The 23,454-nt window shown below is 43.9% G+C and overlaps 1 protein-coding gene across 1 annotated transcript; it reads left to right on the top strand.

The window, feature by feature from the left end:
- Positions 1-211: 211 nt before the first annotated feature.
- DLD (dihydrolipoamide dehydrogenase) lies at positions 212-22,771 on the top strand. Its single transcript, XM_090042044.1, has 14 exons — positions 212-332; positions 1,092-1,167; positions 1,360-1,439; positions 4,798-4,866; positions 6,772-6,841; positions 7,280-7,380; positions 10,904-11,047; positions 11,211-11,312; positions 13,081-13,271; positions 15,249-15,419; positions 15,932-16,121; positions 19,203-19,340; positions 21,060-21,149; positions 21,265-22,771. Exons 1-14 carry the CDS (start codon positions 294-296, stop codon positions 21,328-21,330), a joined length of 1,527 nt encoding a protein of 508 aa, XP_089898170.1. The 5' UTR covers positions 212-293; the 3' UTR covers positions 21,331-22,771.
- The last annotated feature ends 683 nt before the right edge of the window (positions 22,772-23,454 follow it).

A 23,454-nucleotide genomic window follows, 5' to 3' on the forward strand; every position in this document is an offset into this window, starting at 1 on the left:
GAGGCCGTCTGGCTTTCCCCACTGTTCCTGCACAGGCCGTGCAGGCCCCGCCCGCCAACACGAAACCGCTCCGGGGGTCGCACGCGCGCCCCGCGGGTCCGCAGCCGGGGGGGCGGAGCCGCCTCGGGTAGTTTTGCATATTTGGGGCTCGTCTGCATAACCCCGCCCCCGCGCGGGCCACCAGGCCAGGGGGCGCTCTGGCTGCGACAGGATCCTTTCATCCTCCTCGGCTGCTCCGCGGCTCCACCCCCAGGCCTAGCGCGCCTGCGCGAGTGCACGGAGACCTTGGGGCGATGCAGAGCTGGAGCCGCGTCAGCGGGGCCTTCGCCCGGGTACCGCGGGGGGGTGGGGGTGGCGTCGCTGCCTGCGCCTCGCTGAGCCCCTCCCTGGGCACGGCCCCCCGCCCCCTGCATGGACCGTCCCACTCCCAGGCGGGGGGCGCCTCCTCCCCGCCCCCTGCATGGAGTGTCTCCTAGGCGGGTGGGGTCTGTGTGGGACCGCTCCTGCGCCTCCCTCCCCAGCCACTTCCCCTCCCCCCGAATGGTGCAAGCTACCGGGCTCCCTTGGGGGGGCTGCCCTGGGCCTTACCCTTGCACTTGGGGTCAAGGCCGCTCAGTGTCATGGCTGCTCAGGGTCAGGAAGGTGAAGCCAAGGGTGTGGGAGGGGAGTGCATAGGTCATTATGTGCAACTGGGTGCCTGAGGCAGGATGGGTCCTACAGGCCGATCTTGCACCTAAAGTCTGTGTAAAACTACCACCAGCCCTCACGTGACACAGGTCATAACACCCCAATGTGCCGCAGCAAAAGCAGGGGAGCCCCGGCCACTGGCATCCTGCTTCTATAAAATATTGTCACTGCACGCTCAGTAGGGCCTGGATAGAGGCCTTTGTCCCCCGCTACAGAGGAAGGCAAAACCCCTGTGCTCAGTATTGCTCTGACTGTGATGTTCTTCCCTGACTCCAAATAACCATGGTCAGTCCTGCGTGCAGCAGCAGTGGCTCTGGGAAATAGAGAGACTTGCATTAGGTGGCCCAGGCTGCCGTTGCCCTGCCGAGATGCTTAACTTTGCCGACGCTGCTTTTTCTTTCTAGAGAAGCTGTTTTAGCCAAGTCCGACATGGCCTTCCAGGGATTTGCGCAATGCCACAGAGGACCTTTGCAGAGCAAGGTAAGACTTGATGGTTGTGAAATCATTTTTGGGAACTGAAGTAGCATTTCAAGTGTAGTTCTAAAACTAGCTTTCTCTTTGCCCTGTGGGTGGTCAGTGTGTGGTGCATTCTAGGCTGTCACAGTGAAACTGCAGTAAACCAAAGTTATAGAAACAACACTAACTTAAAAGTGATGTTCTTTTTTTCCATAGTCGAGGCAGATGTTACAGTCATTGGTTCTGGTCCTGGAGGCTATGTTGCTGCTATCAAAGCAGCTCAACTTGGCTTTAAGGTAAGATGGAAACTTGTACTGGGTGCAAGAGAGAAAATAGCGTAATTCAGGTACACTAAGAGGGATTCCTGCAGGGCCAGAGAACTGAAGCTATCCTATTGAGTGTTAAGTTCACTAAGAACTACATATGTATGTAAAAGAGAGTCCTGTTCCACGGAGCTTGCAATCTAGGTCACAGGTTAGCAACATATCACCTGCAGGCCAGATATGGCCGAAGGGATTTGCCTGTGCTAATGCTAAGGCTAAGCAGCAAGGAGTTGCACCAGGGCCAGGCAACTTCCAGCTGCACTGTTGTTGCTGTTGCTGCTTCTTCCCCTAGCCTCTCCGCAGCTTCGGCATGGATGCAGCTTCCCCTAATGGGGAGCTGTGCCAGGCTGGGTAGGTGGAAGCTGCGTCCATGCTGCTGCTGCTTCTCCTTCTCCCTCTTTTCCTCACATTCTGTTACTTCTCAGCTGTGGCATAGAAGCAGCAACATCAGCGTGATCACATCTTCCAGCTGCTTGGCTTCAGTGCAGTTTCCCACCACCTGGAAGCTGTGCCCATGCCTCAGCCAGGGAGCAGGGGTTGGGAGAAGCCTTGGTGGCATAGATATAGCTTTCAGCTGTGTGGTGCCAGTATGGGCACAGGGATAGATTTGCTGCTTTGATGCACCGTAGAAATCACCTGACCCACATTGGACCAGAGCTAGGTTGTTTTAACCTGAGGCTTGAGAAGGTTGCTGGCTGCTGATCTAGATAAAAGATTTCACAAATAAAGGGTTAATGTGGAAACTGACCAACAAAGGTTAAATGATTTGTTGTACATTGTTCAACCTATCCACTTCTAAATGTGAGTTATGGAATAGATTAAAATCAATAACAAATATAGTAGTCAATAATGAATACACCAGCTAAGCTTTAAAACAAAAGAAATAGGGTAGCCTGTGAGAGTATATATGTTTGTAAAAGTAGCAAGTGTTAGAGAACAGTTTCTTCCAGGAAAACACACTGCAAGGTTCTGACCAGTAATATCTACCAGCAGTTTTTAGACAATGTTGTAATAAGGACATGGTTCAGGAACAACTAATTTCCAATTCTTTCTGCCTTAAGGTTCTGTGAAAGAAATAGGATTGCAGCTCTGCTATAAGTTTTTGTTTGTTTGTTTGTTTTTTGTTAATCTTGCAGGGCTGTGGTGGCAGACAAGTGTGTTCTAGGTCCCTCCTTGCTGTCATGTCTAAATACTGATCTCTAAATGTTCCTTTTGCACCCAGGTTTGCCTCCAAGTGCAGCAGTGAGCAAAGTGTCTTGTTTTTTCTGAATGTTAGTGAAGTGCTGCTGAATATTCTTTATTCTTCCTGTTGTTTCTGGTAAAGTTCAGCCGAATAAGAGTCTGTTGCCGTTAATGATTTCTCTAGTTCGCTGTACAAAAGAATTTCTTACTGTTAACTGTTTCTTTTTCTTGCTGTTCAGCATTGTATTGAGGTCTTGTTTGCTGATATTTCTTGGCCTGAGCCACCAGTGCTTGAATGTGTTTGTCAGTAGAGTTTATCAAGAGCCTTAAGTTATTTGGCACATTAGCACCAAAAGAATGAGAGAGAACTAAATTTCTGCTTTGTGGCTGTAGGATTAACAAGCAGGCAAACATTTCCCTCAAGATTATTAGTATGCTATTATCATAAACATGATTTTGAGAAGGGAAAGAGACAACTCAGAAGCTTCATTTCTGTCATGGCAGACCAGTGTCTCAGGCAATTAAACTTGTCACACTGTCTGCCTTGGGAGTCAACTACAGAATATATTGCTGCTGGAAATATTTGTCCATGTCAGGCTGAACATTGCAGAAACAAGAGAAGGGCCTCTGTCTTTCTTGAGGGAACCTAGTAGAAAATTCCTCTGGGACTTGTAAATGGATGGGCTGGAGTTCTTTAAAAGTCAAATCCACCAAGTCAGGCCTGAATGGATATGGCTACATCAGTGTGCATGCCACTTCCATCAACACAGGCCTTGCCCCCAAATTCCAGTGTGGTGGTTTCACTACACCATTGTTGAAGAAGAGAGTTTTACCTAGGGGTATTGGTTTTCTTTCATATTTGGTGGAGCTTTCTTGAAGTTGGTGATACTGAGATATGGCTCAGCAGATGGGGCAGGGCTTCCACACAATTTAGAGACAGGGTGTACTAATGGAGTCACAGCTTCTAAAATCAGCCCTCAAAGCCCCTATATTACCTTTCCTGAATTCATGCGTTTGAAGCAGGCAGAGGAGGAGATGGGTATCTGGGGTATTAGTATACTCCCTGCAAACTAGTTTGGCTATTCCTGATCCTTTGTGAGGCTGCCATTAAGCCCATGATGCCAGCCTCACGTTGTTTTTCTCCTGTATCACTATTGGTATAAATTTGTGGGGCGATTGGAGTGTGGTGTTTTGGGTTTTTTTTGCCATGATGTTTTCAACACAAGAAGTTCTGTCCTTGGCACTGTCACTTCCTGCATTGGTGCACAGAAACAATGGCTTAGTTATTAGAAGTTCATATAGTAGCATTTGTGATGCTTGAGGTCTCCATCTTCCCATCCCCTGAGTCATTGCCTAGTGTGTTTCAGTCATTTGATTTAAGAACCACCTTGAGAATTAAGGTTGTGAGATTTGAATGAGTCAGTGAAGTCATCTGGTGCCAGATGCTTCTCTGTGGAGGAGAATTGAGACTGTGATCCTGCAGGAGAGGAATCCTTTCTTTTTTCCAGTTTTTGCAAAAGCTTTCCAGAAAAGCTGCTTCTAACTAAATCTGGTAAAGAAATTTACAAGGACTACAATTGGGAGGGTCCTTGAATAGGAGCCCATTCAATAGGATTGCTGTGTTTTCAGGTCCTGTTTTGGCCCAGCCTGTGAAAAATGTACCATTGACTCTTCACACTGAATGCTACAGTGCTGAAGGGAGCAGGACCAAAGAACTGTCTTTTAAATGAAGCTGTGATAGATAAGTCCGTTCTTAGGCCCTCCAGCACCCTTTTCAGTACCTGCTTGAGTTTGCTTTTTTGTCCAAAACAGAGCAAGGATCAGTTGGCAATTATGCTTATTTAAAATAAATAAAAAAGCAGGATGGACATCAAGGGTCATGTAGTCTATAACTGCTGGACATGCTATTCCTCTATCACCCTGGACAAATGTTTATCAGCCTTCTTTTGAAAATCAGTGAAGACGATTCTAAAACTAGTCTTGTGTTCAGCTTCAGCAGCTGTGCACAAACATGCTGGAGAGTGGGATTGGAGCAGGTGGATGGGGAATGCTTAGGGGCATCTCAGCTGGGACATGCAGTAGCAGCAGCAGCATAGATGTACCTTAAGAGTGTGGTCTGGATATAAAAGAATTTTCTCTTCTCATCCAGGCTGTCTGTGTAGAGAAAAATGAAACCCTGGGTGGGACCTGTCTGAATGTTGGATGCATTCCTTCCAAGGTAAGTGTACATCTGTCTGTTTTTGGCTCATTTTCATTGTGGGTTGGGGAGTGAGAAGAGATCAGGCATAGATTCTCAAGTAGTGTAAATTGCCATAACTCCTGCGATTAAAGGAGTGATATTGGTATGCGTTTCTTCCATAAACAAAATGGTACATTAAGGAGTTATACCATTTAAATACTTTTGTGAATGACCATAGTGTATATTAACTTTTTCATCCTAACAGGTATGTGCTATCGTGAGCTTTCCACACTTACAGAAAACTGTATTCACCTTTTTGTGAAATACTTGCTTTTTTAAGCTATTGCCTTTCAGCTAGTAACACTGCCACATTAATAACTCTCGTTTCCCCTTGGGATCCTTTTCTGCACTTGTGCAACTGCAGCCTTATGGGCCCATAGAATGCCACTAGTTTCCAGAAAAGCTAGACTCCTTCTCTCATCAAATTATTCTTTTCCCAGCCCCACTGACTTTTAAATTGCCTTTAGGTTTTGTTTTTTGTAGAACGTAAACCTGGGTCCTGCTCACTTTTTTTATTCCTGCTTTTCATTTTGGTGTTTTTGCCAAATTTCCTTTTTGAGAAGTAGTATATTTGGATACATCTTCTCTCCCCCCGCCTCCATTTCAATTGCATAGTATTTTGTAGTCTTTACTCTTGTGCCATTGTTAAATTTAATCCTTGTGTAGAATATTCCTTGTGGTTTAATTTTGATAAAGTATTTTGGAATCGTCCAGACTGAAAGGCAGTGGAAGAAGGACATAAATGTTGTAAGGTATAGGTTCTAAGTGGTTAGTAAAACATTGACAACTCTAAGATTGTCACCTTCTTCCACTTAATGGAATGGGGTAAGGTTTGTGAGAGGAATTTCTATGGCACCTTGGAGTGCCTTGAGATCCAGCACATAGTGCACCTTCTCCAGCTGACAGCACACCCAGCCAGTCTCCTGCTGCCTTTCTGCACTAACCCAGGGTCAAGCCAGCCTGGCCTCAGGCATCAGGAAGGCAGCAGGGACAGTTTATGAGATGCTGGAAGCCTTGGTGGAAAAAAGCAAAAAAGCAGTGAGGGGCCTACTTTTTTTCCCCTTTCTGGTGGAGCCTGCCCACCTCTCCTGCAGCCAGATGGCGAGCTGCTAGCAGTGTCTGAGTTGTGGGGGACCCAGTCCTTCCCTCTGCGGTGGTGTTGCCCCCTTGCAGTTGCCTGGATGGGGTGCTAGTGGTCTGGGGGCTGCCCCAGCTCGGAACCAGCACCCAGCTTGCTAGCACCTCACCGGGATGGCCCTGGCAGGTGCAGCCACCATGGAGGGAAAGACCAGGCCCCCGCAGCTTGTGGGGGGCCACTTGGCCCACTGGCAGCTCTCCCCCCCAGCTGCTGGCAGGCTCCACTGTGGGGGGTGGGAAGCAAGCTGCGGGCAGTGTCTGAGCTGGGGGGGGTGGTCCTTCACTGCCATGAAGGGATATCCACCGGGGCTGCCCAGGCAGGGTGCTAGCGGGCTGGGTGCTTGCTCTGAGCACCTTGGGGCCCCGTGGCAGCTCACTCCCTGGCTGCAGGCAAGCTCTGATGGAAAAAAACAAAAAAGGATTAGGCCCCCTCTCCTAACAGTGACAGAGGCTCTAAATTGAAATGGTGGGTTTTTAATTCTTACAATTAAAAACCCACCAATTAAACCCACTGTTTCAGTTTAGGGAGAACTAAACTTCCGTCAAGTGTACAAGTAGCCTTAGAATAGAAATGCAGTAAAAATGTGCTGTTTAAATTCTGTATGTCAGACTGGTAGTAATGATGAATTATATTGGAAAGCCAGAATTAAAATATATTGTTGCTGATACTGGAATGAAGAGAAATCTTGGCCTCTTGGGTCTTTTAATGTAAGTTCTCATTCACGCTTTATTTTTTGTGTGTCACAGGCTTTGCTGAACAACTCGCATCTGTATCATTTGGCCCACGGAAAGGATTTTGCTAGTAGAGGAATTGAAGGTGAGTATACAGCATAGACTGGTAGCATTCTAAATATAAGTGGTCTCTTGCACACATGCAAATATAAATATTGGCTTGTTTTACAACTTCCTTGGAAGGGTGGTAGGAAAGCTTAGGTAGGATACATGCTGTTTTGTAAGTACTAGGTTAATTGGGAGGTTAAAAGTTGTGTTTCTCTTCCTTTGAACTAGCATCTGGGATAAGCGTGGCAGAGTGCAATTTGTAACTGCAACAACATGGAACTGGCCTGTTGTCATGTTTGAAAACTATATGTAATTTTTAGCACGTTAACTGTGGAATGCTGCTTTAGTGCATGTAGTGTGGCTGTTCAGCATCCCTTACTGCATTACAAAGAAGTGTTATTCATTTTCACATCATTTTAGGGAGCTGTATAAAGATACTGAAATATAAGGAAAGCTAAAAATATGGAAATTACAGTTACAGGACTCCGCTTGAATTTAGAGAAGATGATGGAGCAGAAGAGTGGTGCCGTGAAGGCCTTAACAGGTGGAATTGCCCATTTATTTAAACAGAATAAGGTTAGTTTGGGTCTGTGCAAAAACACCTATTATATTTTTGTTTCAGTGATGGAGTTTGAACACTTAACTTGCAGCGTGACTATCTAGCTGTCAGATATGATGCCAGATTTTCCTGTACTCCCACCCTTCCCTCTAGCTGAGCAGAAGCTAACATCTCTGCCTGCCCCCACTCCTTACTGTGGGGTCTGAGCTGGGTGGGGGTGAGGAGGGGACAGGACAGCTCAGCAGATTGACTTTTATTAGTAGATGTTTTGGATGGGGAATCCAGGAAAAAGATGACAAAGCTGAGATGGAAATAAAAGCGCCCGAGCGAGGGACTAACAATCGAGGGATGGGGGAGAGGAGGGGAACGCGACTAGGTTACATACCATACAATGTTAGCCAACTAAGCCCGGGGGTGGGGGGATGTGGAAGGGGGAAGGGGAAAGGAGATAGATACACACAAACCCGTTACAGTGGTCCGCAATGTTGGAGGAAGTGGCTCGGAGAGAGCATCTCAGTCCATAAAGTCCGATCGCGGGGGTCCTCTTCGGGTGGGGCGGGGTCGTCCATGGCGGCGAAGTCCTCTCAAAGCGAAGCGGGGCGTGGGCAGTTCAGGCAGCAGCATCTTCCGGGTCCGGTCCGGCGGCGGCTCGTCTGGAGGGTTCGGTGTACTGGCGGTGGCCCGTGATGTGCTCCATGTAGATTACTACATGCCACTTTAGCTGGAAAGAGGAAGGGCTCAGCCAGTCTACAGGCTTTATAGGGACTGCAGACTAGTGCTAGAGGGTGATATTCAAGGGTGCCCCTTGATATTGCCCTCCAGTAGGAGCAGGAGGTTATTATTGTATTACTTGCTATAACTTTAAATTAAATAATGTGTTTTTTTTCCAGGGAGGGTACAGGGGGAGGAGTGGATTAGTGGGTTTTAGGGAAAGCCATAGCTTCCCTGTGAGAGGTGGAGTTAAGGACTTAGGAGGCACATTACCCATGGGAGCCCTCCTCCTCCCTTATGAGGCAGGGAAGTGGGAATGGGTGTTGTTGGAGACCACATGGGAAGAAAATGTGCATCTTTTATGGCAGCAGTGAATGTGGATTGGGAAGTGAGGTTGGGTTAGCAGCAGAACAAGGTGGGGAGGAGTGCTTTTGGATGCGAGTTCGATTTTGTGTGCGTGTACACCCCCCCCCCCCCCCCCCGCCCCCCCCCCCCCCCCCCCCCCCCCCCCCCCCCCCCCGGCTGTGGCTGTCCCCAAACCCACTCTTATATAATAAGAACTACATACATACATACATACACACAAAAATAAAATTTATATATATAAATATATATAAAAAATTATTTTTGTAATATATTGTTTTTCATTGTAATGTTGTAAGCTGTCCTTCATTGGGGGAGGATGGCATGTCAGTTGAATATAGAATCAGAATATGTGTAGATGAAACGGGGGCCCTAAATTGAAGTGGTGGGTTTTTAAAAACACCGCTTCAATTTAGGGCCCTTTAAACCCCCACCCCGCACACACCACACTGACTTAGCTGCCTCTCTGGCAGCAGGGAGGACAGGGTGAGCTGCTGGTGGGCAGAGCAGTCCCTGGGTTGTGGGGGAGGCTGGTGCTTCTGTCCATGACAGCGGCAGCCCCCACCCCAGGCAGCACCTGCGTGCAGACATCTGGCTCAGAGGGTTCCGGGAGGCACCTTAGTCATGGAGGGAAGTGCCGGGCCCCTGTGCAGCTCAGGCAGGCAGGCTCCAGGGGGAAAAAAACAAGATCAGGCTCACCACTTTTCTTGGGCAGAGCCTGTCTTCCCAGGCTGCTGACAGGTTGCCTGCTTCCTGCAGAGCCCCTGAGCTGCACAGAGCCTAGTGCTTTGCCCCAAGGCTGTAGGGACAGCAAACTAAGACTCCTTGGAGTTTAGCTCTCTGTGCCCCAAGTCATTTAAGGCGCATTACGCCACTGATGCTACAGTGGCTCTACTTAATGCGCAATATGCTGCCGATGTGTGCAAACACCGACGCAGTTAAACTGGTGCAAAATCATTTAGCCTGCTTTAAAGTGTCATGCAGACATGCCCCTTGTTTCGTCTACACGCGGCCATAGAAAATTAGGATTGGAAAAGACCTCAGGAGGTCATTTATTCCAGCTCCCTGCTCAAAGCAAGACCATTCCCAACTAGATCATCCCAGCCAAGGCTGTTTTTAAAAGGTCTTAAAAACCTCCAACGATGGAGATTCCACAGTTTCTCTGGGTAGCTTGTTCCAGTGTTTTACTACCCTTCTAATGAGAAAATACTTCCTAATATCTAACCTAAACTTCCCTTGCTGCAACTTGAGACCGTTGTTTCATGTTCTGTCATCTGTCACCACTGAGAACAGTCTAGCTCCATCCTTTTTCAAACCCCCCACCCCCAGTAGTTGAAGGCTGCTATTAAATCTCCTCTAGGTCTTCTCTGCTCCAGACTAAATAAGCCTAGTTCTCTAAGGCTCTCCTCATAAGCCATGTTCTCCAGCCATTTTTGCTGCCCTCTGCTGGGCTGTCTTTAATTTGTCCACATCCTTTCTGTAGTGGAGGACCCAAAACTAGATACAGTAATTCAGATGTGCCCTTACCAATGACAAATAGAGGGGAATAATCACTTCCCTTGATCTGCTGGCCACACTTCCACTAATGCAGCCCAGTATGCTGTTAGCTGCTTTTGCAACTTGGCTTATATTTGGCTTATTGTCTAATGTAATTCCCAGGTCCTTTTCAGCAGAGTTGCTGCTTCACCAGTCAGTCCCCAGTCTATACCTGTGATGGGATTGTTCAGTCCTAAGTGCAAGACTTTGCATTTGCCTTACTGAACTTCATGCAATTTCTTTTGGTCCAGTCCTCCAATTCATCTAGGTCTCTCTGAATCCTGTCCGTGCCCTCCATTGTATCTAGTACCCCACCTAGCTTGGTGTCTTCTGCAGACTTGCTGAGGATGCATTCCGTTCCATCTTCCAGATTGTTAATATAGATAGTAAACAAAGTTGGTCCCAGGACCAGCCTCTGGGGCACTCCACTTGATCCTAACTGCCAACTAGACATTGAGCCATTGATTTTACTACCCTTTGAGTTCAGTGATCCAGCTCATTTTCTCTCCACCTTACTCCATTCATCCAACCACATTACTGTACTTCCTTAACTTGCTTATGAGAATGTTGCGGGAGACCGTATCAAAAGCCTTGCTCAAGTCAAGGTACACCACATGCACTGCTTTCCCATGTCCACCGAGCCAGTCATCTTGTCACAGAAGGCAATCAGATTGGCCAAGCGTGACTTGCCCTTGGTGAACCCTTGCTGACTGTTCCTAATCACCTTCTCCTCCAAGTGCTTAGAAATGGATTTCTTGAGGCCCTGCTCCATGATTTTTTCCAGGGACTGAGGTGAGCCTGACTGTACCTCACTTTTTCAGTTTTTAACACTGTGTCAAGCTAACCTTCGTTAGTGGAGAATGCGTGCTTCCCTAGAGATTGAATGAGATCCTGATTTACATCATGTTTACTCTCTTCTCATTTATAAAGGTTGTTCATGTATCTGGGTTTGGAAAAATAACCGGCAAAAACCAAGTCACAGCAACCAAAGAAGATGGCAGCACTCAACTTATCAATACAAAGAACATCCTTATAGCCACAGGTTCAGAAGTTGCTCCCTTTCCTGGAATTACGGTACATAAATGAAAACTTTTTATTGGCATTTTATCCTTCATTATTGTATTATTATTGGTAATTTTCACCAAGAAGTATTTTCATATAGCTTTTCAGCCATTGTTGTGGGATAGGGGTTCAGATACATAAGCTTGTAGACTTCTCTTCTTCTCTTATTTGTTAGATTGATGAAGACACTATTGTATCATCCACTGGTGCACTGTCTCTAAAGCAAGTTCCTGAAAAGATGGTTGTCATTGGTGCAGGAGTCATTGGTGTAGAATTGGTGAGAGGTTTTTTTTTTTATATACAACTTAGCTTTCCTATATACAGAGAAATACGATGGTGCCATTTGACCATAAAGGATCTGGAACTACATACTTTAGCCTGTAGGCTGTGGTAGTATTTAATCAGACAGGATGGATGAGGGATTTTTTTTCTAATTCCCTGGTTCTGATCTCTATCCCAGGTTATCCTAAAATTATGGTCTGATGACTCCAATTCCCAAACATTTTGAACTGTCAACCACTGTTGGCTCTCAGAATTCTTGACAGAACGCCATATGCTCTTGTCCTCAAACATTCCTTTGAAGGAAGGGGGCCTGGGTGCTCTTATGGACCAGACAAATTACTGCAACTTTGCTGGCCACAGTTTGCTCTATATAAAAGCCTAGCTGTAGTTCATTTCTTGATGGATATGTGTCTGTCATTATAACTGCTGTGACCTGGCAGTCTTAGCAGAAAAGGGATGGATTGGATGAGTGTAGAGTGGGGTTGTCAATATGGCATGTTGAGCCACTGGATTCAGCTTGCAGAGTCTGAGGGCTTTGCCTGTGCCCACTCTGGGTCTAAGCATCAGGTCTGGGCAGCTTCTAGCTGCACCCTTGCCACTGCTGCTTCTTCCCCCTAGCCTCTCCCTGGCTACATGCACATTGCTGCTGCTTCCTTCCCTCTCCCAGCTGCAATACAGAAGCAGTAGCAAGATGGACACAACTTCCAGCTGTCGGTCCCCAGCGCAGTTTCCCGGCAGCTGTGTCCATACCTGAGCAGATGAATGGGGTCTGAGACAAGTGGCAGCATTGTGGGTGCAGCTTAAAGCTCCCAGCTGCCTCATGCCAGCACTGGTGCAGGGAAAGCATGGAAAGCCCCCCTGCCATTTATGTGCTGAGGAAGCCACCCAGCTTGTGCTGAACCAGACCCGGCTTGAAAAGTTGCCAGCTGCACTCTAGAGGCCCTCTCACTTTCATGTGGGAAGTTGCAGTGCAGTTGCTATACTGTATCTGCTTTGCACATGAAGGGGAAGCTATATTCTTCATGGGTCATGTTTTAGCACCTTTTACATATGCTAAATATTTACTTATGCATCTAGCCATATTATGATAAGATTTCCTGATGTTAGCCAACCCATAATTAATAATCAATGGCAAAGTATGCAGGCCAGCTAAGTTAGTTTCCATCTCCTCCATATATCTCATATCTAAAAACAGGTTAAAAATTGGCCTTAGAAAGCTGTTGTGAAAATTTGCCAGCTCAGGTACAAAATCCACTCAGCGGTTTCTTATGATGATGATCATAATGGAGAAGTACCATATTTACCTCTCCTTTCAAGTTGGAGGGTGGATAACTTGTTAGGCTGATAGTCATAGTTATAGTTGTTGTCTTTGTATTTTCTTATCTACGTCTAGAGCAATGATTTGACAGTGAATTCTCTTAAATATAGTTAAAGCAATTTGGCATTATTTTGACTTTGCAGCCCTGGTGAGGTCTGTAGGTCATACAGCCCCCCATTGGTGTGGCCCATGAGGCATGCGGCCTCTGGCTGCTTGGAAGTTGAACAGCCCTGTCCTAGCATAATAGAAATAAGCTTTTTTTGTCTGAGGATCTATAGGTGCTTTTCTGTGTTCCTGTCATGATTGTGACTATAAGTCCCAAAGAGGATGTTGGTATGGTAGAGACTACCCCTTTCTGAAAGAACTTAAAACCCAAGCAGTAAATAATAAAGCCTGGAAGCTTACAGGTTTTCTTTAAAATATGTTTTTAATGTATTGACTGAAGGGTTCCGTGTGGCAGCGTCTTGGTGCAGAAGTAACTGCTGTTGAGTTCTTGGGCCACGTTGGTGGAATGGGGATCGATATGGAGATATCTAAAAACTTTCAGCGTATTCTTCAAAAACAAGGACTTAAGTTTAAACTGAATACCAAAGTTACCGGTGCTACCAAGAAGCCAGATGGAAAGATAGATGTTTTGTAAGTGTTTAACATGTAAAATATAAATGTGATATGAATTGCCTCTGGAAAGCCACTTAAAATTACAGCTTTTACATGTTGTTGTGTATAATTGGAACTACAGACTAATCACAGTGGGACTTGAGGTCCCAAAATGAATTCACTTCCAAGTTAGACCTGAAACAGCAGCCTTGCTTTGTTCAATGCTGCAAGGCATTATATGCATAGGATATAAAACTGCAGTTGCTGGGAACCTGTATACCATGTGTTTCCATGCAACTGCAAAACATGTATGAGCTGAAGTAGAACTTGTTGATCCTGGATAAGCCTCCTCAACCATATTCAGATGCACTGATAAGACAATTCTCGACTCTGAGGGATTGCCGAAGGAGGGTAGGGAGGTTTGAGTACTACAGAGAGCTAGGTAGTACATCCCATGGTAAATTTTCATAGCTAAAAAACAACTACCGAGGAGGTTTCTAACAAAGTGGCTAATACAGAAACATACAAAAGAGATGATGCCTCATTGGAAGCCTCCCACACACACGCTTTACAAATACATTCTCAATAGACTATTAAATGAGAGGCAAGGATTTTTTAGGGTGATATTTTTTTATTTTAACCAACTGCATAGTTGGAATAGAGTTAGACATGCTTTTAATGGAAGGAATTCTTCATGTCTGAAGAAAAAGTAGTCAAACTTTAAGAAATTAAACTTCTTACTCCTCAGACCTGAAGAATGCCTGTATCCCAACTATGGAGTTGATCCAGTCAAAGTTATCACACTAAGAAATCCTTGCCTCTTGCTTAATTTCTGGACCATCAGCTCATTCTAATACTACTAGAATATTTGTATATTAAGTAAGCTTTTTAACTTCTTCAGAACTCATAAATTCTTTGTCCCTTGTTGGAAGTCAGATTCTTGTATGATAATTCACTTTTGACTACACAGTTCTCCAGTGCAAGCACCAAAGATTTTGCAAACAAACAGCTATAAGGAGAAGACAATTCTTTTGAATTTTTAGGTGAACAGACAAACAGTTGCAGTGTGTCCAGTAAATCAGTATCGAAGTAGTAATGGTGCTTTTTATTATTAAATGCAGTTACCATGTTCAAATATCAAAATCGACACAGGCCACATCCTGAGTTCAGAGGAGATAAAAACGTCATTTCTTTTCTGGTCATGCTGTAGCTGGAGACCACAGAGGCATTTAATTTGGGTATTGTGAGGTTGGGAGCAAGTTAAGGCCCTAATAAAATTGTGTAAAATTTGGTGCTGGATAGATTTCTGCTGGAGGCAAGCTTATCAAATAACTTTATCTTGTTCTCTGCAATGTGGGATATCTAAATAGCCATCTTTCAATGGGGATTTATTTGAAGCATTTACATGATGAAATCTAACTTTGGAGATGTAAGTGCTCTGGCCATAACTATAAAATGTTTAGATAGAGTTTTAAAATGTTAGGTGTGGGATTAAAATATTATTTAACTGTCTGTTTTAGCCTAATTTCCAATAATAATGTGACCCTGCACTGCAAGTCACCCAACCTCTCACCTTCCCCACCCCCCAGCTTTTTTTGCTCAGGTTTTAAAGACTTGCTGTCTAAAGAAAATTGTAGCAGTTATTCAGTCACATCTTATGCCTAACTATCAGGGATCCTGGTTTTCCCTGATAAAAAAAAAATCATGAATTCTCTGGTAAACCCCCCCAAATCCATGATTAAAATGAAGGGTCCCCTCGCAGCACCCCGATCCATGAATAGATAGCAAATGTTTTTGTTCTAAAGTATATGAATAAGCGATATGTGCTAAAGAGGAATCTACTGTGCCAGTTCAGCATGAAGTATGCTGTTGTTTGAAATGATTCCATGTATTTTATTGAGAACTTTTAAATACCTTCTCATCTCAACTGCTGTTTAGACAAAGTAATAAGCAATTTCCAGTTCTGTTTAACATTTTTATGGAGCCATCTCACTTATTTTTCTAATCCTTCTTCAGTATTGAAGCTGCTGCTGGTGGGAAGGCAGAAACTATCACCTGTGATGTACTTCTAGTTTGTATTGGTCGACGTCCCTTCACTAAGAACCTTGGTCTGGAAGATCTTGGAGTTGAACTTGATAACAAGGGGAGAATTCCAGTCAATACTAGATTCCAAACAAAAATTCCAAAGTAAGAAATTTTAAAACAAATTTTCAATAACTGTTCTGTATTATTTCTTCCACACTTCTTCCACACATTCCCAGTAAAGTATAATAGAACTTTTGTTTAAAAATTTAAGTTTATTTAACCTACAGAAGTGCTATCTCTTATTTTAAATGGTAGCTGAATGTAGTTGCAATAAAGAAAAATTCAAAATTTGTATTTCAAAATAAATTGTTACCAGGTTTGGTATTTCATTGACACACAGGAAGTAAAATGGGATTCACAGTGTGATTTCCCGTATCTCTTCTTGTACTAAATGAGCTCTTTTATGAAAACTGAACATTGTATAAATCACAGTAATAGCTCAGCCATTTATTTTGTCAATACTGTTAGAATATGATTTCAGTTTGATAGACAAATTGGGGTAATTTTTATAACTTTCTTGCTTTACAAACATTTTGTGTTAAAGCTATTTGTTATAGTATACCGAATATATTGTAAGTTATCTCTGTAAATGGCTGTGCTTTTGTTCTTGTTAGCATCTATGCTATTGGTGATGTAGTTGCTGGACCTATGCTGGCTCACAAAGCAGAGGATGAAGGCATTCTTTGTGTGGAGGGGATGGCAGGAGGTGCCGTTCATATTGATTACAACTGTGTGCCCTCAGTGATCTACACACATCCAGAAGTTGCCTGGGTTGGCAAATCAGAGGAACAGTTGAAAGAGGAGGTACTGCTGGGCTAAGAGAGATTTTAATGTGCGAGTCTACCATTATTGTTAAGTTTTCTGTTCAGAGCACGCACACTTCTGTGGAGAAACTGTAAACATGGCACCCAGGAAACGATAAACTCTGGTTTGATAGCGCCAGAGTTTATTGTTTCAACTTAATAGCACATGTAGATGCACCACTGAAAGGAATTTGATATAAGTACCACTTGGCAAAGGGAGGCTCTTTCTTAGTGCTCAGGAAGTGTTCAGCAAACAAGGCAAGAAATAGAGCTCCTATGAATTGAGGCTGGGGCAGAAAATAAAGATAATCTAGATATGGTCCTAGACCTTAATAAATATTATTTTCTTGGGGTTTGTTTTTGTTTTTGTTTTTTGTTTTTGGGGGGGGGCATACCATATCTCTCTGCCTGCTCTTCTCCCCTCCCCCCCACGTTTTTCACTTTGGCATATGTGTTGTAGCTTTTGTAGGATCATAAGGTAGTAGGACTGGAAAGGACCTCAAGGTCATCTAGTCTAGCTCCCTGCTAAGGTAGAATCATCCCTGACTAAACCATCTCAGCCAAGTGTCTGTCCAACTTCTTGAAAGGGTGGAGTTTTCACAGTTTCTCTAGGCAGCCTGTTCCAAAGCTTGACCACCCTCAGAGTCAAAATTCCTTCTAACCTCCAGACTAAATTTCCCCTGATAAAGCTTGAGACTACTGCTCCTGGTCCTGTCCCTTAAAGTCCTTCTCCTTCTCTTCAGGTATTTGTAGACTGTTATCAAATCCTCCCTCCACCTTTTCTTCTCCAAAATAAAGAATCCTAGTTCTCTCAGCCTTTCCTTCGTAAATCTTGCCTCCCAGGCCTCTAATCATTTTTGTTTCTCTGCACTGGGCTCCTTCCAAACTGTCCGCATACTTCTTGAAATGTGGGGCTGAAGACTGAACACAGTACTTGAGGCCTCACCGGTGCTGAATAGAGAGGAAGAATCAGTTCCATCGATTTGCGAGTTGACACACCTGTTAATATAACTCAGTATGCTGTTGGCTTTTTTTGTAACAAGAGAACCCTGTTGGCTCATATTCAGCTTATGGTCTACTGTAACCCCCAGGGCCTTTTCTGCAGTCCTGCAGCCTAGCTAGTCATTCTGCAGTCTGTATTTGTGCATATGATTATTCCATTCCAAGTGCAGGATTTTGAAACTTATATGGTTGATTGCAGACCATTTCTCCAGCATATCCAGGTCATTCTAGATCCTAGTCCTGTCCTCCACAATGTCTTCAACTCTGCCCGCCTTGGTGTCATCTGCAACCTTGCTAAGTATGTACGTGGGCCCATTCATTAAATCATTAATGAAGATGTTGAATGAGACCAGACCTAGGTCAGACCCTTTGAATCCCACTGGATACCTCTTTCCAGCTAGGCATTGAGCCATAGTTGATTATTAGGGATCCTGGTTCTCTCTGATTTAAAAGCAAAATAAGAAAAAACCAAAACCCAATTTTTGGTTTTAAAAAAGTAACATTTTTTCCATAAACTAAAATGAAACAGTACTTATATATGTGGTGTTTCATTTTAATCATGGAAAAATGTGGATTTTCAGTTACTCTTTTTTAAACTGAAAATTGGGGGGGGGGGGGGGAGGTTATCAGAGATAACCAAGATCCTTGTTAATTACTTATTGAGCACAATAATCCATCCAGTTATATATCCACTGGTATTAGGTGCTTGGGGGTTGGGAGGGTTTCCAGCGAGCCTTGTGCCTGCTGTTGTTGGTGGTGTTAAGGCTGCTTGGGTCTGTGTGCTGTAAGAGGTAGTTGCCTGCAGCCAGCCTCCTCGACTTCTTTACGTTCAACGGTGGAAGCTTAGATAAGGGTTATTGTCTTTTTAGGACAGTACTCTAGTGGGTCTGTCTAGCAATCAGCCTGGCTCAGTGAAAATGCCCAGACAATGGTAAGCAATGCATTACATGTGCTGATGCTCCCCAAGTCGCTACAAAAGGGTGAGTCTTGCAACCTCTGTGTAGCTTAGATGCCTCCACCCTGTGCTAATTCCTATGTCTTTCCCTTTTGACTTGACTCTTTGCCAAGCCCAGGCACCTGTTGCTCATTCCTTTACTGACTACGCCTCCCCCCCTGCCAAGTTCAGGCATTTAGGGATTACTTTGTGCTGATTTTGTGTATCTCCGAAGTTTTGGCTCACTGTCTTTTATCAGATTGTCCAGTGGTCAGTGAAGCCTGCCTACTCCCAAGGGCCTTTGTGGCACCTTAGCTTAACTATAGCTTAGCATAACTACAGTCTAGCATGACTGAAACTCATACAGCAGGGACTTTGGCACTGTGACATTGTCTAGCCATCCTGTTGTTGGTTCTCTTCTGCTGCTGCTTCCTGAAAAAATTCCTTCTACCTCCCCACTCTGGCTTGTTCACTGGTTTTGTGTTGCAGGAAAATAATTTCTTGGCCTAGCTTTGGAATTTCTTCCCAGCAGATGATATCTTTTCCCAGAGTGTTCTGACGTCACCTTTTTTTCTCCCCCTCCTTCTTTTCTCTTGGATGCTAATTGTCTTTATGCTGCTGTGCACACACTTTTCTCTAGATAGAATCAGGAGCCTGTTGTTTCAAGATCCCTTCCACCTTTGAGGTCTCAGCAAGTTCCTCCCTATTACTTAGAATCAAATCTAATCTAACCACTCACTCCCTACTGACTGCCTCCACCTAATGAAAAAAATAGTTTTCCCCAGCATACTTCAAGAACTCATTAGCAATTCATGTCCTAAAGCTAGCTCTGTGTTGGCTCAGAGTTGAACTTGGGCCCTCCCATGGAAAGAGAAATCCTACCAGTGTTGGGGAGGCAGTAGTTCAAGAGCCTGGAATTAGTCTTTGGTGAGAGATGACTCAAATGTTGCCAAGCACCTTTTAATCCATTTTACTTTGGACATGAACTGTTGCTGCTTTATCATTCATGCTAATGATCTACTGTCATCCTCTTGATTTACGTTTTGAACCCAATAATAGTACATTAACTTTAAGCATCTGTTAAGAGTTTTACGACTGGAGAGCAAAGCAAATAACAGCTCAGTAACCTGGACCTGTGCTTTGTAGGGGATAGAGTATAAAATCGGGAAGTTTCCATTTGCTGCTAACAGCAGAGCAAAGACGAATGCTGATACTGATGGCATGGTGAAGATACTTAGTCAGAAATCAACAGACCGGATGCTCGGTGCACACATTCTTGGCGCAGTGAGTATTGTGGAACATGGGAAACGGGAATACATAACTAGCCTTTCTCTTTGTAAATCTGAAAATAATTAGTTACTAGGATTTGAGAAGCAGAAGTGCTTTGCCAGTCTTTTGGATTTTACTCCTGGCAGTGTTAATTATGTAGTGTCATATTGACATGAATGAGCAATCCCAAAGGTTTAATTTGATTCTCTGTTTCTTGAATAGATTTGTATTTCAATTGATTACACAAGTATTTTTAATAAAATGAAAAATGCCATGCTTTTCCACAACTGATAGATTCATATACCCTGCACAATCTTAATGATGCCTCTTGGAATCGGACCTAATATTTCATAGTTCGATATCTAATTACAGTAAAAGTTCTGTTAACCGGCATCTTACAAGCTGGCACGCTCTACTGACCAGCATGGCGGCTTGTAAGATAAAGTGAAACAGGAAGTGCCTACCGTGGTACTTCCGGTTTCTCCGAGCCCCTGTGGCCCAGAGACAAAGCAGCCTGCACTGCTGAGCCGCCACAGCCCGGGGGCATAACAGGCTGTGCAGGGCCCGCCTCCCTGTCCTGTGGGCCCGCAGGTGGGGTGGTGATGTGGTAGGAGAGGCGGCGATGCTGCAGAAGTGGTGAAGCGACTTTCCAGACGTGGTGGGAGAAGCGGCAGCTGGGGCCGCTCAGTTAACTGGCATATTTTGTTATCTGGTGTCCCCTGTTTCCGGGGGATGCCAGATAACAGAGCTTTTACTGTAATCATTCAGTAGTCTCAAACTTACAGAATTTTAGGTACTGGAAAGTGTAAAAACACCTCACACCACTCTACCAAACGCCAGAGTTAAGGGAGATGGACAGCAGTGTTATCAGTTTGAAGGAAAACTTGAAGGTTATGGGAGTGTGTAGCAGCATTAGGGGAATGTGAACTGATCTGGTCCTTTTCTGAAGAGACTGAAAAGAAAGAAGAGGCTTGCTAGTTTGTTCACACCTGTGGCCACTCAAAGAGAAAAAGAAACAACTTTCTTAGGAATGCTGAAAGTTAGGTCTGTTAGAGTGAAAGTCAGAGGACTTTCCTGAATAGCTGCTCTTCTCACTAATGGCTCCTGATGGAGACAGCTCTTCCAACTAAACGTAGTTTAACATTAAAACTAGCTGGGCAGGTTCATCTGTTTTCAGCTATCATCCTCCTGGCAGTGTCATCTGGATAAATGTAAATAAGGTTAATTCACTCAAAACACACTTCTTAATTGTTTGGGACACTGCTAGTTTATCAGGTTAGCCATACTACTTCTGTGTATGCATCTGCTGCTAAATACTGTTAATATCAACAAAGGCAGCTTAGAGCAGGTTGAGCCAGAATGACATTTTTGCCCTACTGACAATTTGTGTAGAAGTGGGGTATTCTTCTTCACCGCCACCAATCTCTGAGAGTGTTCTTGCAGCCTGTGGTTGCTGTGGTGGGAATTATGGCAGTGTAGGATAGTCAAGATATAGAAAAGTGCAGTAATATGCAATTATTTTGTATTTTATTTTTTGCAGTCATTCAGTGTGTGTGACAGGCTTCAAGCAGAGTCACTGAACATGCTTACAGTTGGCACTTTTGAATGTGACTAGATTATAAAAGATAAATTTTGCAGGCACTTGGTATGTTTCATAGGTAGATTGTCTGTTAAAATAAGCTGCATGTGGTGTGAAGACATTTATACTATTTAGACCTGATGTGTTACTTACAGGGTGCTGGAGAGATGGTTAATGAAGCTGCTCTTGCTATGGAATATGGAGCATCATGTGAAGATGTGGCCAGAGTTTGCCATGCCCACCCAGTAAGTTGGTTATAGAGTACTTTTTTTATCTGAGCTTTTGGGTCTGGGTATATAACAGCTTTGAGAGAAATATTTATTCTCTAGTGACTTCTGTCCTTGTTTTGTCTCTCTACAGACAGTATCAGAAGCCTTCAGGGAAGCAAACCTAGCAGCCTCTTTTGGCAAAGCTATCAACTTCTAAAATGAGAGCTGTCGTTTGTACAGATACAGTACATTTCTTCTGTAAATGAACTGCAGGCTTTTTATGCAAGGTTGGGGCTCTTGAGTATTTCTGGGACAGAAGTTAGTGAATCTTTGTTAAATGTCAACTATTTAAACAAACAGTAGGGTTTGGGCAAATGGAATTAGCCAGGCTTTGTAAATTCAATACAGAAACATCCTTGTTTGTGTATTATGAATGTTGCAAAAACAAGTTCGAGAGAACTTCAAAAAAAAATGTAAAACAACATTTCACTGCAGCACAACCTGACCAGAGCTCTGGTCATCCTGCGCACCTGGTTTGCTAGCCCAGAGGAATGTTGACACTTAAAATGCCTCTGTCACTTCCGCACAAAAATGTTATGGCGTTCTTTACTGAAAGGGTTAACTTAATATATTATAAGTACTTCTAAAATGCAAGAACCAAACCTTTTGGTTACTTTGAACTAGTAGAATTGGGATTGCTTGGATGAGGTTACTGTGAGGAGACTGAAGTACCTTGTAGTTTTCGTTTCGGAAAGAAAATCTGATTGTGTGAGTAACTTTTATCTTCATGCATCATGTTTTCATATTGAAAACCTGTTGATTTAAAATGTAGTTCTGCAAACAAAAAACAATCAAGTAGTTCCACAAGTCAAAATTCAGTAAAGGGAATTTGGTGAGCATTGTCTCTTGATCTCATTTCTAAGAATTTTCCATTGGTGATTTTTAGTAAACAAAATCCTGAAGTGGCAAGTCATGCAGCATTAGCTCCAAACACACTGGACAGAAGTGGGATTAGATGCCTCTTGCTCCTTCCAGACAAGGTTTGCAGCAGTGCTGCTTTGCCACAAAGGAATCAAAGATATTTTTTCTCCTTCTCTGCTGTCTCCTGCACTGTTTTGTCTCTGCTCCTTTACTACTTGTGCCCCTTTGTAGCAGAAAAAAGTCTGTGGCCTTCCATGAATAAATATTTGTACTTTAGGTAGAGGATCCTACTTAGTCTCTATGAAGATGTGGCTATAGAGAAATTGGCTTTCCTTCCTTGAGCTGTGAACAAAGAAAAGCTGGTTGGAGTACTGCTGAGTTCCATGTAGCTAACTCCATACACTCCTTACTTGTCATGGCTCCTTTAGGCTTTGTACTAAGGACTTCATGAGATTCTCTTAGCATGTTCTAGCACAGACTCAGCCTCACCAATGCTAGTCTAGTGCTTACCATCATGTCATCTAAAGCTGCACTGATGCTGGAGACATTTTGGAAGTGCTCAAGCAGTGTTCCTGAAACCAGACCACCTGTTACCTGCTGGGGATAGGTAATGGCTGACTGTGAAAGGAAGAAACTACAAATTAATAAGATCATTTTGTTTTTAAGTGCTTATCGGTGAAGATGATGTTTGTATTCTGACCAGTTAATGTACAAGAGTAAAATGCCCAATTCTAATAGCTCTTGCTTTATTTGAAAGTTCTTTATGGGTTTATTCCTTCATGTACTTGGCTTATTTGTACTGTCTTGAATTTTCTAGAGTGACAGTTGGAGCTGCTGTTGTCCAAATGGCATCATTGCTCCCAGGCAACAATGACTGAGAAAGTTGCACCACTTTGTGCTCAGCTTTGTCAGATTTCATTAGTTGTATCCTCCAGCTGTTTTTATATAGCTATTGAGCCTGTATTGATCGGTATGGAATGTTAATTAATGGAAATTGATAGCATTAGGCTAATCAGTATTTCTAGAAAAGGGCAAACAGGAAAAAAATTCGTTAATAGGACTCTCTTCTGTCCTCATTGTTCTCAGTGTGTGCAGAGGTGAATGGAAGCCAGTGCACTTTTGAGGCAAATTCAGCCAGGAGTTGGTTTAAAAATCAAGTCTCCTTGTGAGTGTGCTTGGAAGTGCTAGCAGCAAGTCCTGGAGGGAAGCCAAGGTGAGGTGGTTTTTGAGTGCGAAAGACTTCTGGGAGGCTTTGAACAGAAGGAAAGCCTGTGCCTAGGACAAGCCACCTCTTCCTGTTGGCTAAATGCTGTGGGATGTTCATGTGGTACTATGTAAGCTCCAAATAAGTACCCTCTGTAGAAGGCCTGCTGTCTGCTTTCTCTAGTGATCAAAAATGGGAATGTTCAAATTCTTGCAA

Source organism: Crocodylus siamensis, chromosome 4, assembly GCF_052110815.1.
Source record: "Crocodylus siamensis isolate JL-2025a chromosome 4, ASM5211081v1, whole genome shotgun sequence".
Lineage (NCBI taxonomy): Eukaryota > Metazoa > Chordata > Crocodylia > Crocodylidae > Crocodylus > Crocodylus siamensis.

Excerpts from the sequence above, each read along its gene's own strand:
- DLD (XM_090042044.1), top strand. The coding sequence starts at position 294 with ATGCAGAGCTGGAGCCGCGTCAGCGGGGCCTTCGCCCGG. Across the intron at positions 4,867-6,771 it reads TTGGATGCATTCCTTCCAAG|GCTTTGCTGAACAACTCGCA; the intron begins GTAAGTGTACAT and ends TGTGTGTCACAG. Across the intron at positions 19,341-21,059 it reads GTGCACACATTCTTGGCGCA|GGTGCTGGAGAGATGGTTAA; the intron begins GTGAGTATTGTG and ends TGTTACTTACAG.